The sequence below is a fragment of the Xiphias gladius genome, chromosome 7 (genome assembly GCF_016859285.1).
Source record: "Xiphias gladius isolate SHS-SW01 ecotype Sanya breed wild chromosome 7, ASM1685928v1, whole genome shotgun sequence".
In the NCBI taxonomy this organism is placed as follows: Eukaryota; Metazoa; Chordata; class Actinopteri; order Istiophoriformes; family Xiphiidae; genus Xiphias; species Xiphias gladius.
The window spans coordinates 25,330,962-25,348,935 of NC_053406.1; the positions used below are offsets into that span (position 1 = coordinate 25,330,962).

Genomic DNA, 17,974 nt, shown 5'->3' on the forward strand with positions numbered 1-17,974 from the left:
AACTGTCTGTGTGTGTGTGTGTGTGTGTGTGTGTGTGTGTGTGTGTTTACGTTATGTTCATGGATGTACAGCGCCCTCTGATGGGGAAAAGTGAGAACTGCAATACTGTAAATTCGCCCGTGCTACGTCACGCGGCCAGCTTCCTTCCAATTGGCCGCCCGGCTCGGATCACATGACCACCCCTACTCTCACGGTCCTGTTTGTAGCTAAGTCGGCACTTCAGCTGCGCGGTGAATGGGCTTCTTCCTATGTTTGGGTTTGTTTGTTTTTTTTGCATTTAAAAATGAAACAATTACCTTAAATGTTATTGTGTGTAGAGAACGGACGTCGACGCTGTGATTTGCGGGATTTTACTTAACCTGGACGCATGATAACAGGTGGGGTGACAACTTTCCCTGGACGAGAGAGTTGTTTTTGTTGTTTTGCACTGTCAGCGACTCTTCGTCTGTTCGCTAAACCAGAAGTTGATTAGGAATGGTAGGAATGATAGTGCTGTTAAACACAAAATATAACCTTACAGTCACACTTGGCTCGGCATATTGCCCCTCAACTGTACACTGGATCAACTACGTCTTAACCTAATGTGGTTTTTAAGGACCTCCAATGTGCTAATCTCCAGAGGCTCCAGAGCCTACATGAATTCATGTTTTTAGCCTTGTACTAGCTATTTATCCCCGTGTCATCTACTCTGAAGCTCACAAAATAAGTGTGTTACTCTTTTATTATTCCATTGTGTAATTTAAGAATTGAGCAGTCTTCTCTGTTCACCCTCATTTCTACAGCTGGAGCCAAAACTCTTGACTCACTCGTTCCGCTGCAGAGATAGAAACAAGCTCTTCTTTGTCTCCTGCCACCGGTTGTAATTTGATGCACAGCTCCAGCACACTTTGCAGAGCAAACGTAAGGCTTTTTTGTTTACACCGAAAGCTTTATGGTATGAGTTGAGGAGATTATAGGGGTCATCTGCTTTGTACAACACAATGCAAGAGGGGTGAGATGAGGTACCTTCACAATGTGTCCCAGGTGGTGCTGGAAAATCTGTGTGAACTGCGTTACAGCGTCCAGGTGTTTTGATGGAATCGACGTGCATCATCCCGTCAACCCTTGTCAGGACTCCCACGGTTATGGCCAACAGGGCCTGTGGTGTCAGTTTAAGATTTGAAACATGTTACATTTCAAAACGTCGCTATTCCTTATTCCAGTCTGTGTTTATGGATAAGCGGGTGTAGTTCGGTCTTCAGTATCACACAGTAATTGTTTTGTGTGAGGGTTAGTTTAAATATGCAACAAAACACACAAGGAATTTTGGACATTACGTGAGAAAACCAAATGAGAGTACGCCCACCTTTTCCTCCATTTATTGCTCTCTTCCTAAACTTTGAGTTTATTTTTGTTTATTTTGTTTGGTTTTACTAGTTAAATGTTTTTTTTTTTCTTTTTACTTAATAGTGCACTCAACTATTACAGTTAGTTGTTAGGTATACGTTGTGGTTGGAAAAAAAAAAACTTAAAAAACCTACTGCATTCTGTCAGTACCACGTAACTGATCAGCACCATTTCACAGACGCGTTTGGGTAATAATAGGAATGTATGTACCATTTCTCCCCTCGGCTCCCAAAAACAAACGTAGCACCAAACTAAAGCAGCGTCCGTGCTTTGCTCACCGAGGAAAGGTATGGCTCTAGCAGGAAATGTTTAGCCTTTTTTTATCAGTTTGGCGATAAAACAGTCTGATAAATCAATATTGTTGCACAGCTTATTTCCTCCATTTGCATGACTTAGCACATTTCCAAATGCTTCTGCGTGATTCCAAGTCAAAATGCTTTTATTCAGCAATTACAGTCTATGTTCCTATTTCAGGATTTATAATGAGTCGCATGTTTCTTTGAGGTCGAGCTTCCATACTTCCTCTCGCTTTTAAGCAGTCAAATCTCATAAGTCACATGACCTCAGATTCCAGCGAACAGCCTGTCTCGATCACGTTTTGATTTTAAACCTTATTTACAGTGATTGGTGAACAGTGTTTTTTTTAGTGGTTGTGAGCTCAGCTCCCAGCAGATCCGGCTGACAGGCATGCAGCCCGTCAGCAGCTGGAGCCGCGTGTGTCTTTGTGCTGGAGATAAACTATACGGGTTATTCTCTGCCTCTGGTGTTGACAACATCTAGAACCCTCTCTTTGTAAAGTCTGTAAAGGATCAGCAGAGGTGTGTGTGTGTGTGTGTGTGTGTGTGTGTGTGTGTGTGTGTGTGTGTGTGTGTGTGTGTGTGTGTGTGTGCGTGCGTGCGTGCGTGCGTGCGTGCGTGCGTGCGTGCGTGCGTGCGTGACTGTGTAAAGGAGAGACAATGATGTTTGAGACTGCCATGTTGTTTCATAACTATGCGGCTATTTTAAGTTACACAATTCTCATACTCAAACAGAAACTTTATAGATCCCCTTTTCTCAAATTATTCAGTCGTCAGATTCACTGCATTTCTTTCTTAAGAACTAATGTTTATCCTCAGATTTACACTGGTTGGTAAAAATCAATGTGCCGAGGTCAGTTCACTAATGTCATACATAATACTTTTAATGTACTGATGTTAAATTTTTACTTATTGTTGTCATTTTGCACTGCAAACATGTAAAAGCTTCCTTGTGCAACTTCAGTATCAGGTCATTCATCAAGTCTTTCGAAAAGAAACATGAAGACATGATGTAACATTGCGTGTTTTGATCCTCTGTTTGGTCTCAGAGCTGCAAAGCATCATCTGACCTGAGCTCACAGGACTGATGCCAAATCAGATGTCATTTTGTCTGTGAACATGAAGATGGACATCACTTACAATCAGGTAAGGTGCTTTTTCATGCTCTTATTAAATTAATCAGTCAGTTTTGAAAAAATTTCACCTTTTGATTATTGGCTCAAAGCAGTTGAGTGAAAATACCCAACGTTAACCGGTTAGAGCTTACAAAGAAATTAACAGACGAATTGATCCTAAAGATTTCGGCCCTAATGATTTATATCTCTTAAAAATTGAACATTTCCATGTAAAACAGCAACACAAAGAAGTACAGGGAAACTAATGTAAATAAGGAAGAGGGAAAAAAAGACGACTAAGTTAAACTTAGATGGCAGTATGAGTATAATAATTGAGAGGTATTGGTTTGACTGTTCATGGGGAATTTGAAAAGTCGTATAGTAAATGATAATGACACTGACCGAATTAGAGATACACAGAGGCACATTCAGCCACGTTGAGAGGAACGTCCTTCATATTGTCAATGAAAGGCTGCCATATCTTGTAAAAGGTTTACTCTCTGTTCCTCAGCCAATGTGTAATATTCTCTAGTTGTGTGGACACATTCATTGTAGTAAATGGTTTAACTCGCCAAATTCCCAACTGTGGTGGAAATCAGACTGTTCGACCCCATAAGAGCATCACCGAAATCATCAAATTCTTGATATTAGGTGTCAATGCTGTCGGCTTTCAGCACTCTGCGATTCCTCTCAGCTTTCCTTTTAAAATAAATGATTTGGCTTATTTTGGTTTTAACAGCAACATTCAGGATTCAGCATTAGAGGTTTATTGTTCAGTTTGAAATGGAAAATTCTCAAGATATTGTACTGTCATTGTGTTAATCCTCTGATGCTTGCAGCTGTTGGATGTGGAGTGGAGGAGAGAAGAAAAAAGAAAAGCACCGCTGGTACATTACAGCAGACACGCACTCAAACACACACATACAGACCAGCTCAAATGAAGCACTTTCTACTTACCGGTAGTACTTTACTAGACAGAAAAGCTTTCAACACAGAAACAAAGACGTGGCAAAGAATTTATTCAGAGATAAATATGATTTACTCAACATTGATCAAAACATAGACATCTCAAGTGTCGCTCCTCCTCTCCAGTATTCCAGGTGTGTGATAGCTCTGGCCACCGTAGCTACCTTGCTGCTGGCTGCCACGGCCGTCTATAACTTCCTGACACCGAGGGTCCTCTCCTCCCATCCTGCCCCGAGCAGCAGCCTCCGTCTGCCCCAGGCCGAGTCCTGCTCCGACCCCTGCAAGTAAGAAAACATCTGCACAGACCAGCACATTTATTCAGCTGTGATGTTTCAAACTGTGTATCATATCATATCATAAGAATAGAATATTTAAAAAAAAAATAAGGATCGGTGATTTTGATGATTCATTCTTGTCCTTGGAGACTACAGCAGACAAAACTATCTGAAAGTCGACCTCCACACGAGGTGCACTTACTCATTTCATGCCATGTGATATGGTCCAAAGCTCCATAACAAGCAAGCAAGTGCATCTTAAATTGACAAAACAGTGTTTAGTTTAGTTTTGTTTTATTTAAATTGCAGGCAAGGTATGCACGGAGTTAGACATTTTAGGTTTGAAAAATAACCTTGACAATCTATGTAATGGCAACACAGTTTTTAAATGACCTCAAACATATCTTTGGCCTTTCTGTACTATAATATCTTGTTATTTATCAGCTTACATACCATATACAGTACATCCCGTGTCATATAATATATCAGCAACACGCGAGTGTCAACCAATATATTGAGACGGCTGATTTATCGGTCAGACTCAATATGCAGAACCAGGAGAACAAATATGAAACTTTATTACCAAGACATTTCCTTTCTTCTCCCGTGTCAGGATTGTTCTGTTGGAGAGCATCCCCGAAGGGCTGGAGTTTAACTCCAGCACCACTCACCCCTCCATCTTCCAGGCGTGGCTCAATCTGCTGGGCGAGGCGCGCAGCAGTCTCGACATCGCCTCCTTCTACTGGACGCTCACTAACAAAGACACCGGCACTCACGAGCCGACAGCCCATCAGGTCAGCTGGAGCTGGGAATGGTATGAAAGAATCAGTTATGGCAGAGCGAATAACATTAACAACCGGGAAATTATTTTCTCGCCGTGTGCACAGGGTGAGACCATTCTGAGGAAACTAGCTGAACTCTCAGGGAAGTTGTCTGTTCGTATCGCAGTCAACACGCCACAGGAGAGTCAACCTCAAGAGGACCTCAGGCTGCTCAACGACTCAGGTGATACTGTTTTTAAAATAATTTTATTAATTTGGTGATATTGATTCCAATCATTTGACCCAACCCTTATATTTACTTTGTATTTATTCCATTAATTGATAATAATATTTTCCTGTTAACATAACATTTTTTTCCTTTGGTTCATATATTCTGTTTCCTGGTGTGAGTTCAATTCTGATTAAACTTTTTGCTGGTTATTTTCTTGAGAAACACTGATTATTTGGAATTTCTTGGCATTAAAAAGACTGCATTTTAGATATTGAGTATCAGGAGCTTCTGCTTACAAACAAAAATATTAAAAATAATTTTAATTTGTCTCGGTACCATGTAGCAGAACATTTGCGTCTACGTTGTTTCACAGTTAATTCAGGAGTTATTTACTGCTGTTAGTAATGTCTTTGGTCTCACTAAAGCACACACTAGCACATGACATGAGACAATGTTTTGAGCTTGTGAATAAAACTGCTCTGACCATCATAACTTTTGTTATTCAGGCGATAACGAACATGTGATGTGTGTTTGTGTGTTTCAGGAGCTGCTATCAGGACACTTAACATGAGAGAGCTCACCTCAGGCGTCCTTCACACCAAGTTCTGGGTTGTGGACAAGAAGCACATATACATTGGCAGTGCCAACATGGACTGGAGGTCCCTCACACAGGTACCTGTGGATTACCTGATTGTTTTCATTGCTCTGTGGATGGTACCAGTGTTAGGCTTGTGTTAGTGCAATCATCAGAGGAAGTGGATAAGGAATTAAGCTATGTTTATGTATTTAAGTCTGATAAAGGATCCCAGGCAATATATATACTTGTGTGAGAGAATGTATATAGATACTGTATAAACTGGCAGCGTAAGGTTGTCTGGTGCCCAACCCAAGCAGAACAATGTTTCTCCTGTTTTTAAGAGGAAGTTCTTGTGCTGGCTCAAATTTTCGGTCACATGCCATGATGTAACAATCAGTTAAATTTGCTTCAGTGCTGTGATGGTCATCAATATATCAAACCACATCTCAATTTCAGCTTATTTAGTAGTCATTTTGCTGATTTGTCATTGCCATGCACGTGTTGTTTTTCTGAGAGTGCACCAACATCCTGTAAAACTGTGCACAAAAAGGAACATTTATTTCTGAAGTATTCTGAATTTTTTTTTTTTTTTTTTTTAATCTGTAGAATTACCAGGTAAATGTAATGCAAAATAAATTCAGAATCTACAAATCAAGTCAGGGTTTTTTTGCCTTGGTATAGGATGGCATTAGAAACTGAAACCATGTAAGAGTCCTGGAATAACAGTGAGGGAGAAACATTTATAGTTGTAGAAATATTAATATTATAGTAGTAATCATTTTTGTGCATGTTACTTTTGCTGTTTTCTCATGTTTGTCACTTTTTTTTTTGAATCTACGAGCTGTAAAAAATTGTGATAGAGAATAAGTTAATATTCTGCTGTTGGTCTCCAGGTGAAGGAGCTGGGTGCGGTGGTCTACAACTGCAGCTGTTTGGCTGCAGACCTGGGGAAGATCTTTGAGGCCTATTGGTTCCTGGGGGAGAGTCAGTCGATCCCATCACCGTGGCCCACCAGCTTCTCCACCCTCTACAACATGGACACACCTCTCCAGCTGCCACTCAACAACACGCCGTCCGACGTTTATCTGTCGGTAAGATACATACAGGGATGAAGGATGAGAGTTTTTTTCCTTGTATTGTTAAAATTGCGGCATATGAACAGAAAAAAACATATCAGTTAAAAATCATTTTGTTTATTTTGCTGATTCATAAGACTCTAAAGGTTTTAATACTAAAGTACAAACAACATATTTTAAGTGGCAGCATACTCTTCTTTAGTTAGATGCTAGTAAAACCATTTCTTTTATAATTTAATGTGTATGAAAAAAGTCTTTCCGAGCCATGGCTCGTCAGTGCTCTCCCTTTTCTCGTCACTCTCTCTCAGAGTTCCCCTCCGTCCTTCTGTGCAACCGGCAGGACTCCAGACCTTCAGTCCATCCTCAGTGTGATGGAGGATGCCCAGAGCTTCATCTACATCGCTGTCATGAACTACCTGCCCACCATGGAGTTTTCACATCCTAAAAGGTACAGGTAGTCAGAGATTTTTTTAGATGTAACTGCAGGGAGGAGAGTTAAGAGTCAGATTTAGGTTTTACAGTTAGTGAAGCACAAATAAAAAAATTAATAAATAGATAAAAGAAGTGGCTGATATCAAGAAATCCTACCAGTGGCTGGAAAAGGCTGGACTGAAGGACAGCACAGAAGCACTAATCATGGCAGCTCAAGAACAGGCAATCAGTACAAGATCAATAGAGGCGGGGATCCACCACACCAGACAGGACCCCAGGTGCAGGCTGAGCAAAGATGCTCCTGAGACAGTTCAGCACATAGCAGCAGGGTGTAAGATGCAGGTAGGAACAGCGTACACGGAACGCCATAACCAAGTGGCTGGCACAGTGTACAGGAACATCTGCACTGAGTATGGGTTGGAGGTGCCAAGGTCACACTGGAAGACACCTCCTAAGGTGGTTAAGGAAGTCAGAAAGAAGTCAGGATCTCCTGTGGGACCTCAGGGACTTCAAGATGACAAACTGGTGATGGCTAACAAAAAAAACGGACATCGTGTTGATCGAACAACAACAGAAGAAAGAAGTAGTGATAGCGATCCATCCTGTTTACAGCAAACATCAAGAAAGAAGGACGAAGAGAGAAGAAAAATACCAAGGGGTTGAAAGAGGAGCTAGAAAAGATGTGCCGAGTAAAGGCAACAGTGGTGCCAGTGGCAATTGGAGCATTGGGGGCTGTGACCCACAAACTGGGAGAATGGCTCCAGCAGATTCCAGGTATATATATATATAGTCTATATATATATAGACCGCATATATAGCTATATATATAGCAGAACCCTCAAACTCCCAGGCCTCTGGTAGAGGACCTGAACTTGAGGGAGACACACCACCACCACCCATTTAATATATAATATATATATATATATATATATATATATATATAATTCAGCACAATAATGTAGTAATGAATTGGGACAGAGTGTGATGGTCCCATGTCCTCATACTCTGCATACGGCGCCCTCTGCAGGTACTGGGCAGACATCGACACCCAGCTGAGGAGAGTGGCGTACGAGAAGCGGGTCGAAGTGCGCCTGCTGATCAGCTGCTGGGCCAGCACCCAGCCAGTCATGTTCTCTTTCCTGAAGTCTCTGGCCTCAGTTTACGACCCCAAGAGCAAACTAAACATCCAGGTGGTGAGTAGCGCTTCTTTATTTCTTTATGGGAAAAATGAGGAAAGAGGTTGTATATTTTATGAAGAATATCCTTTATATATCCTTTTTCCCCTTATCAAGAGGCTGTTTGTGGTGCCTGCCAGCCCCAAGCAGAAGGAGATTCCCTTTGCCAGAGTCAACCACAACAAGTACATGGTGACTGACAAAATAGCTTACATAGGTAAGGCTGCAGATAGACTGCGTGGTTCATGTGAAACGCACTTGGATAAAAATCTATGTTGTTAGTTACTAGCTTTGTAATAGCTTCTTTTAATGAATCATGCTCTGAGAAATGCAACGTTTATTCACTCACACACCTGACTGTGAACATACACAAATGTCAGTGTTCACAGGACTCTCTCTCTACTTCCCTTAAAACCTGTCATTATGTTAAAAGATAATTAATTTTATCATGAGAAATTTGTGTTTAAAATACTTCATATTATTGCACAGATGTACAGTACTTTGCGGTTTTTCTGTCAAAAGAAACACTTTGACATATTCTGGGTTCTGGGAGCTTGACAGGCTGACATGTCATTTTTTTAAACATTTCACAGGCTAAATGAATAATTGATTAATGTTTTTTAATAATAATAGTAATGAATTAATCTGGTTGTACTCACTTAATAGTACACATTAATACTTATCATCTCTCCAATCAGCCTTTTCTTTAGGAAAAAGTGATAAATGGGCTACAACATAATCTGTGTCTTCCTGTTTTCAGGTACATCTAACTGGTCAGGTGACTACTTTGTGAGCACAGCTGGCTCAGCTTTGGTTGTCAACCAGACTTCATCCCAGTCCCCGGAGCCAACCGTCCAATCACAGCTGAAGGCTGTGTTTGAGAGGGACTGGAGCTCTGACTACAGCACTCCTCTCACCCAAAACTCAAACCTCAAAGACTTCTGTTAGTTTCAGCAGCCAGTATTAAAAAAAACAACACATCAGTCTACATAACTGCACCACAGTCGGGAACTTCTGTTCAACACATATTACAGCGCTATAGTTGCACATTTATTTTGGTTTTCAAATTCTCATGCGCCGGCTCAGTTGCTCCGGTCAGCCGAAACAATTGTTCACACAGTGGACATGGAAACTCCTGAGAGTTTCCCTGTTTGCTCAGGTCCAAAGGAAGAGAGTCACCCTCCAGTACACTTGGCTTATCGCAGCTCTAGTTCCAAACTCCGACTTGAGAGTAATGTGCCATCAAACCACTTAACTGCTTGGTGCTGCCAGTCTTACACTGTCAAGAGTTGTTCGAGGGTAGCTGATTTTTTTTTCTTTTCTTTTTTTTTTTTCTTAAAGGCAAGAATGTCTTTGCATCTGTTCTATCAAAGCTGGCGTGGGATTTCAAACTACATGTTTGCAAAATAAGCTGGATAAAATTTACTGTTACTCTGCCGTAACATCGGATCAGTGCAAAACACGGGTTCCCAGGCAGAAGGTACTGTGACATGTTACCGGCATTGACAAACAGTGAACAGGCAGTGTTACCTTTTTTACAAACAACTTTAACAGATGCATGTACATTTAACTTTTAAGTAGTTTAATCATGTGGTTGTGTCAGGTAGTGCTGGTAACACTAGGGGGCGCTGTGTAATCTTTCCATTCAGGTCGGTGTCATGCGCAGGCACAGTGACGTTTTCATCTGGCTCCCATACTCACTTATGCTCAGTGATCTATTCATTGGTCACTTGTTTTAAAGCGTAATAACAATTCATTTTCTTTCATACAACTTCAGCCTCTGCGGGAGATTTTTATTCAGGCTCATCTCAGGGAGCAAAGATTGTGCTTTTTCTTAATGGATCATTTTAGTTTGCTGGAATCTGGAACAATGAATGCACAAACTGGTGTGCTGTGCCTGTTCTGTAAATAAGATGGGCCTTTTAAAATCCACTCTCAGTTGTAAAATAAATTCATGTAATACCAAAGCCGGCAGTGCGCACAAAAGACTGGAAGAACAAATTTAATTTCCACTGTGTGGAGCGACTAGAACCACTAAATAGTGAAGGGATGGTTATTATGGCAACTGTCCAAAGAAGCATGTTTACTAGTAAGAGCATGCTTATAAAAAAAAAAAAAGCTCTTGAGCAGTTATGTACACGTGATTATCTCCTTCCTCCTTATGAAGAAATGACTCTCAATAAATGTCTTTCATTCAATCAAATCTGTTCCAGCCTGTTTTAAGTTCGTCATGTGCTCCCTGACACTCATATATTCAGTTACTTTAAAAGTGCCTGTTCAGGGCTCAGGAGAAGAAAAAAAAAAAATTACATGGCACGGGGGATTTTATCCCAGTCTGTTATCGATTTGCTAGCAAAAAGCCTTTGCATAACTTGTTAAGATCAGAGCTCGATCAGTGTCTCAGGCACCTTCACATGGTTGTATGATGTTAAAGAGTCAAGAGATGGCTTAATTCACCTCATACTCTCCTCACGAGTTCAGGGCGTTCTGTTCGCCCTTACACATCCGAATGTATGACACGTGCATCCAAGGGCCAACTGAACACGATTAAAAGAACATACAATGAAGTTCGTAGTCATTTTGCATCTCTTTCAGTCTGGGGGTCTTTCTATACAGTCGCCTCAGAGAGTATTCAGACCCCTTCACTTTTTGCACATTTTGTGTTGTAGATTAAAATTTGCCATTCTTGCCACCAATCTACACTCAATAACACATTTAACAAAATGAAAAGATGTTTATAGAATTGTTTGCAAATCTATTAAAAACGAAAAACTGAAATCCCTCATTTACAAAAGTATTCCGACCCTTAATTCAGTCTCTGTAGAAGCACCTCTGGCAGCAGTTACAGCTTCTAGTCTTCATGGGCAAGTCTCTACAAGGTTTTTTACAGCTGGATTTGAGCAGTATATCCCATTCTTCCTGGCAGACCCTATCGAGCCCCCGTCAGATTGGATGGGAAGTGGCCGTGAACGGCCATCTTCGGGTCTCTCCACAGATGATCTATGGGGTTTCATTCTAGGCTTGGGCTGGGCCACCCAAGCAGAGTCAGAGACCTGTCCGTTGTCTTGGCTGTATGCTTTGGGTTATTGTCGTGCTTACAGGTGAACCGTCGCCCCAGTCTCGGGTGACGAGCACTCTGAAGCAGGTTTTCTTCATGGACCTCTCTTCCTTTGGCTGCATTAGTCTTTCCCTCATGTCTGACCGGTCTCCCTGTCCCTGCCGCTGAGAAGCACCTCCGTAGCATGATGCTGCCACCACCGCGCTTCACCGCGGGGATGGTGTTGAGTAGTTCTTGGTGTTCGCCCGACATAGTGTTCGGGGTTGCGCCAAAAGAGTTTATTTGTTGTCTCATCAGACCAGAAAATCCTTTTCCTCATGCTCTCAGAGTCCATGAAATGCTCTTTGGCAAACTCCAAGCGAGCTGTCATGCGCCTCTTACTCAAAGTGGCTTCCATCTGGCCACTATACCATAAAGACCTGATTGTTGGAGTGCTGCTGAGATGATCGTCCTTCTGGCAGATTCTCCCATCCCTGCAAAGGACTTCTGAAGCTCTGTTAAGAGTGACCGCCGGGCTCCTGGTCCCCTCCCTGACCGAAGCCTTTCTTGCCCGGTCGCTCAGTTTGGCTGGACAGCTAAGTGCGGGAAGAGTCCCGGTGGTTCCAAACTTCTTCCATTTCACAATTAATGAGGCCACTGTGCTCCTGGGAAAACTCAAAGCTTTATTATTGGTTGTATACCTTTGCCTGATATGCAGTGTGAATTGTGAACCCTTCGTAATTGTATCCAATCGGTTCAGTTTGCCACAGGCGGACTCCGACCACGTTCCAGACACGTCTCAAGCATAATCAAAGCAAACAGGATGCACCTGACCACAATTTGGAGAACCAGGGCAAAGGGGCGGAACACTTCTGTGTGTAGATTTTGATTTGTAATACATCTGAAAAAAATTCTCAAAACATGTTTTCCATTAGTGGTTATGGGCTACTGAGTCTAGATTGTGGGGCAAAAAAATTCCATTCTATCCATTTAAAATGAAATCTACAACACAGTGAAGTGAGCAAAAAGTGAAGGGGTCTTAACACTTTCTGAGGCCAAGGTAAGTAGGAAGGGCGAGGGACCTTTTGGGCTGCGTGTCACACAAGTGTCCCCACTTGGATAAATAACAGCATGAACTACAGCTGAAAACCTCCCTTCGAGGCTGAACAGTCTATTAATGAGCCATACTGCTTATTGCTCTAAAATGAAGAGCCACTATCGCTGGTATTATTATTATTCCTCCGACAGTAACCGGGGCAGCTGGACTGTCCTCTGGCCGCCTGCTGTGATGATGTTTCCGCTGTTGAGCTGTCAGGTTGCCCCCAGACAACGCTACAAGAGACCTGCTGCGCTCTTCCGTCTCCACGCGTTCCTATAAGCCTCCATCTGCGCACAGGGGCGCGGAGGGGGGGAGCGTCGGCGGCACCAGGACCGGGCAGCAGCCTGGACATGGCGGCACGCAGCCCCGCTTATCGCGGCTGAACCGGAGAGGCTGTTTGGCAGACTTTGTGCCGCAGAATGATTTGATAGAACACAGTTTGGTGCCGCCTGTGATCATGGACGAGCCGCATTCGTTTGCATTTCTTCCTGCGCGCAGTTGCTGCTGCTGGCGTTAAGGTGCGAAAGAACCGGGACTTTCTGCGGGCGAGGCTGCAAAGTTTCCAGTCCGAGCTCCCAACCGGCGCCGCTGTGTCAGAGGAACGAAGGTATGTGAATATGGGACCAAGGTCCCCCAAGTCCAAGGGAATTAAAAACGTTTTTTCTGATCAGAACTTCTCTTTCAATCCCGTTTCTTGCGCGTCTTTCTCCGACTCCCCGTCAAGTTTGTTGGCTGTGGATTAAAGCAGCAGCAAGTCCCACTGTACCATCTATGTAGTGTAACTTACAGTTGACCTTGGCTACGTCCAGCTCTTGAAGGCTGTTATTAGACATACAGCATATAGATCCCAAAGAGTGAACAAAAGCGCACATGTTGCATCCACTTAGTGGAAAGTCCGAGCGATAATCAGAGTTTTACAGTTGACTCACTGGTCAGTTTTACACTCCATTGACCCCCCCCGCAGGCCTCACACAGTCGCCCTGCACCCTGCTGTTTTAGTGGGGGGAGGTCGGTCGTCTCTCAAACTGCTGCCTCCATCCGCACGGCCCGAGGCCCCGCCGATGTCCCCTGTGTCCCGCTGCTCTGGGCCAAGGTGCCGCGGGTTCCTACGTCTGCCTTTTCTGCTCTCAACCCTGCTCCCTGCGCTCCGTCCCCTTCACGCTTTCATGTCAAGAAACCTTTGAGGGTTTTGAAAGAACTGGGGTCTCTTTATTCTCCGGGAGGAAAACCTGGGGGTCTCGCCTTGGCCCACCAGTCGCTTCAGTTACCCGTGTTCCTTTTTTAAAAGTGCAATAATCCATCATTTTGTCGAGAGAGGTGAATGACTACATTCTCCACACATGTTTTGAAGAGACAGATATTTGATTTAGTTGAACATTAATTTTATTTATTTTTTTTCAACTTTTAAAAAAACATTGCGATTCAACATTGAGTTCAAATGGAATTCTGTAAATGGGAATTTTAGCCATGTGGAAACAATTCATTGTATATCATTTATCATGTTATGTTCATGTTTTCCATTTTATGTAAATGCGTTTGCTGTGCACTTTTGTCTTCATTCAGTCAATCAATCAAGACACCAATTAAACAATCAATCACAACATTTTATCCGTCATGCATTTTCTATTTGAACTATTTAAGTATTTCAAATGAGTATGTTTTTTTTTTTTATTTCTGACTAATAGCACCTCACTGCTGACAAGTCATTACAACGTCCAAATTTAGTAGCAGGAATTTATGAAGAGCACTTGAAGGCAGCATGTAAATCCCAGAAATGATGGGAAGAGAGATGCTCTTCACCAACCAGCACTTGTGGTTTACAGAAAAACAACAGTGCCATAACTTATCAGAATGGTCACTGATTATTTTCATTCCCGATTTCAATATCAAACTTTTGCTATTTTTATTTTCCACCTTCTTTTTTTATCATTTCCAGTGGGAGGTTATTCGGCACGTGTCATGTTGCAGTAGCAGACTTCTATCACTTGTGTGCAGCATTGGTGCAGGTTTAAACTGAGGCACTTAAACGGTGCTCAAGATCTCCAGACGCTCCTCTGGAATTCAAGGAGAAATTGCAGTCGGCTAAAACTCAGGATGAAAATTAGAGCTCGGTTGAATCCTAAATTTTACCGGTTTCACCAGAAGAGAAAACTAAATCACCAGACAGCCCTGGGACATGTCCTTCCTGTCACACTGCAGCCCAAAATGATCATAAACACATGGAGTTCAGTAACAGTTATGTTTTTATCCTGGCACATGTATATTACATTGTGTAATTGATTATATTTCAAACCTCGATCACAGTCCAGACCAGAGGATTTTAGCAAAAACTCTGACCAGTGTTAGACTCAGAATCCGCCTGCGGTCGACTGGATCTCAGTGTTTACAAGAGTGTGTAAAAGGTGAGAGTCAAACACACCCAGTCTCTGCTGACCGCAGACCAGCCTGAGAAGTGCCATTTCATAGATACTCACCGACTGACCCAGAGCAAGCTGTGTGGCGTTTTAATCCAAATACGATGAATCCATCAGGAGACTCACAATGTTCCATCACGTTCTCTCGTCTTTCTGTCCCTCTCTCACAACCTCCCAGCATTTTCAGCATTTTTCAGCATTAGACTGGCCAAAACTGAAAAGAGTATTGGGCTTCCAAGTGCTGTTCCTCACAAATATAGCTAAACCAGGACACACACACACACACACACACACACCGAGGTATCTCCTGCATGTCCCTGTGTGTAAACTATTCAGTGTCGTCAGGGGCCATGGAATGCAGCAGAGCCCAGTCCAGGAGGTTATTTCTGTCTCTGTTAACCATCAAGCCACCACCCATCCAGTGACCCACTAAGTGTTTGTGTGTGTGTGTGTGTGTGTGTGTGTGTGTGTGTGCGGGGGGGGGGGCTGGCAGTGTTAAATAGATCTTGCTCCAGTACACTGAGAGAGTTCAGGTGCACAGGTGGTGCAGGGGTGGAGTTTTTTTTTTGGATAGACCCAGGGTTCGATTCACAGTAGCCTTACCTCCGACCTGGTTATGTGTAATTACAGGTAGAACGCCAGCTGCGTGTTTGTCTCTGCGTCCTCAAACTCATGTTGGTTGGTCACTGTGTTGAAATAAGCGATTTGAAAAAAATAAAAATAAAAAGTGTTTTGCAAAAGTGAAATTAAAAATGCCAAGAAATGTGTTGAAGTAGAAATGTGCATGGGCAAGAGATTTCAATTCCTAATAAGCACATTTTTAGACGTCCTCCTTGTAGTAATAAATAACCTAAGATTAAATATTGATAATAATAATAAAGTAAGGCAATGACTATGTGAAAAAGAATTAGAATAATAAGAATAGTAACACTAATATGACTAATAATAATAAGAAGAAGAAACCCTCAACCTACAAATATAATTGTTCTTATAATTGTTCTTATCCCAATGAGCAGGAGAATGTCACTGAGCTAATTGCACTTTAATTACCACAGCGTCCCCTCAGTGGACACGTGTGGTGACGAGGGTGCGAACAGTAAATGGTGGAGTCCCGTCCCATTAACACGGTGGGTCCTGATCATTCCTGCCTGATGAGTGGGGGGGGGGATGTGGCTCCACTACACCGTCAGAACCGGTTGGATGTTCCATTATGACCGGCGGACGATACCCAATAAGGCAAACTTTATAGTTACAGGTTTTATCACTAGTAACTATATTAATATGAACACCATTTGTGATAACGCCCTTTAGCTGATGTCTTTAATTGATGGATAATTATAAAATGAGAAATCCATGACACTTTATTAATAGCTTGTTAGTGTAACTGGTTAATTAGAAAGTGAGACCTTTAATTAGGGTTTCTCACTTCATAAGTCATCAGCTCTGCAGTTATAAAGGGTAGTAAATCATTAATTAGAATTCTCGCTACAATAATCCATCAGTTTTTTAATGGGTAGTCTTGGAATTGTAAACAAAGATAATACTAATGCTACTACTACGATTAAAATGAATTCCATTTTTAATTATGTTGTCCCACAAAGAGAGGGGTGCTGGTGGGCCCAAAAACTAGATGAAATATAGACCCGCAGGTGTAAATGTACGATCGTAGTGTTGGATTTGGGTCTGGATTCTCTGCTAGTGGTCAGACCGCCTGTCGGGCGATCCTCCTGCACGATGAGCTGAAGACCCAGGCAAAGAGAAATAAGTTAATAAGTTAAAAGAGGATACACTCTAGCCTGCTGACTGCTTATCACTATTTTTAAAATGACTAAAGCCATCGGGTATTTACTTAACTTATAAATGATTTGTGTAGATTGCTTTCTCAGATGGGTGATACTGTGATGCTTTGGTCATCTTTTTAGTTGCTCTGAAGGCGAGTGTGAGCTAAGCACGGAAGGTATGCGCCAGTGTCAGTTTGACTGGTTAAAAAGAATCTTGTATGTGATTCTCTAGATGCCGTGGACTGACTTGGTGCAGACAGGGACAGAAGCAAATAAAATGCCGTCTGAGAGAGTAATAACGGGAGGTCAGGCTGGAGGTTCTGGTGCTCAAAACTTGTCTGTCATTATATATTACTTGTTACTTTAGGTCTGTTAGACTTCACTTGTCAATATGAGTGTGAATGCTGTGCGCCTGTCGGTCCGCATGTGTACGGCAGAGACTGGCCGCATGTCCAGGTTTACCCTGAAACAACTCTCCAACCTTTAGGGAAACCACTTTGACACTGTGTGTTTTTAAGTACTGACATTAACTGAAGGACTCTTCCCTCCCTCTCTCTCCCTCAGGCACGGTCAGCGTCGAACAAACACCTCAGCAGCCAAGAGAAGAACCGTGTCATCACAACTGCACACAGAACTGGATGCAGTGTGTGTCTTCATTTTTTATGATGACACATTTCCATTATTATCATTTAACTGTTTATTGATAAATTGGATGATACTTGAGCAGTTTTTCAGACAAATCCAAGACATATGACAAACATTAGGAAGGAACTTTTTTCATTTTTGTACAACCTGGGCCTTCCTGTCATTGGCATTTACATATAGTAAAGCTTAACACTGTATGACCTCTGTGGTGGAGGAAATCAAATTTTCCTTCTCTTGCTCACAGTCCCTCCTCTCATCTGCCCATGCCCCTGAATCTAATCAACCAATTTAAATCATTTCTGAGTTCTCTCCTCTGTGATTAGATTAAATTCAGTTGGCCATAAATGGATCTGAAGGGGCCGACGCCAACCTGTTTCACCAGGTCTCCGGTGTAATTCATTCAAGGTCTTTAACTCATACAAGATACTTTTCTGAAGCACCAAAGAGGATTGCCAAATCTTTCTTTCCAAGATGGGGCTCTCTAAAAACGCCTCTTCATTAAATCTGGTCCACGTGGTGACGCTGCCAACACAAAATACTGTTCTTGCTTAAGTAAAAGACAAATATTAGCAGTAAAAATATATTTGAGTGTCAAAAGTAAATTGCAACGGATCATTTGGTTTCAGTGTATTGACAGAAATCCTCCCAGACTGGAGGTTTTGGGGGATTTCCTGCTTTCAGATGAGTAATGGGGAAATAGAAAGCAA

The 17,974-nt window shown here is 42.3% G+C and overlaps 1 protein-coding gene across 7 annotated transcripts; it reads left to right on the forward strand.

Moving 5' to 3' along the window:
• The first annotated feature begins 74 nt into the window (after positions 1–74).
• pld3 (phospholipase D family, member 3) lies at positions 75–17,609 on the forward strand. 7 transcript variants are annotated; one of them, XR_005707729.1, is made up of 15 exons: positions 76–377; positions 783–900; positions 2,732–2,828; positions 3,637–3,684; positions 3,890–4,047; positions 4,652–4,832; positions 4,926–5,043; positions 5,576–5,703; positions 6,502–6,699; positions 6,993–7,132; positions 8,144–8,309; positions 8,409–8,508; positions 9,052–12,388; positions 12,577–13,034; positions 17,187–17,609. XR_005707729.1 is itself a non-coding variant. In XM_040130396.1 (13 exons), exons 3-13 carry the CDS (start codon positions 2,802–2,804, stop codon positions 9,237–9,239), a joined length of 1,452 nt encoding a protein of 483 aa, XP_039986330.1. In that variant the 5' UTR covers positions 76–377; positions 783–900; positions 2,732–2,801; the 3' UTR covers positions 9,240–14,030. The 7 variants fall into 7 exon arrangements, 1 of the variants encoding a protein (XP_039986330.1); XR_005707730.1 differs by lacking the exon at positions 17,187–17,609 and adding an exon at positions 13,392–14,030; XR_005707728.1 differs by lacking the exon at positions 17,187–17,609 and having other exon boundaries at positions 12,577–14,030.
• The last annotated feature ends 365 nt before the right edge of the window (positions 17,610–17,974 follow it).

Coding starts and splice junctions, on each gene's coding strand:
- pld3 (XM_040130396.1), top strand. CDS start 2,802: ATGAAGATGGACATCACTTACAATCAG. Junction 4,048..4,651: donor TCCTGCTCCGACCCCTGCAA/GTAAGAAAACAT, acceptor CTCCCGTGTCAG/GATTGTTCTGTTGGAGAGCA. Junction 5,704..6,501: donor ACTGGAGGTCCCTCACACAG/GTACCTGTGGAT, acceptor GTTGGTCTCCAG/GTGAAGGAGCTGGGTGCGGT.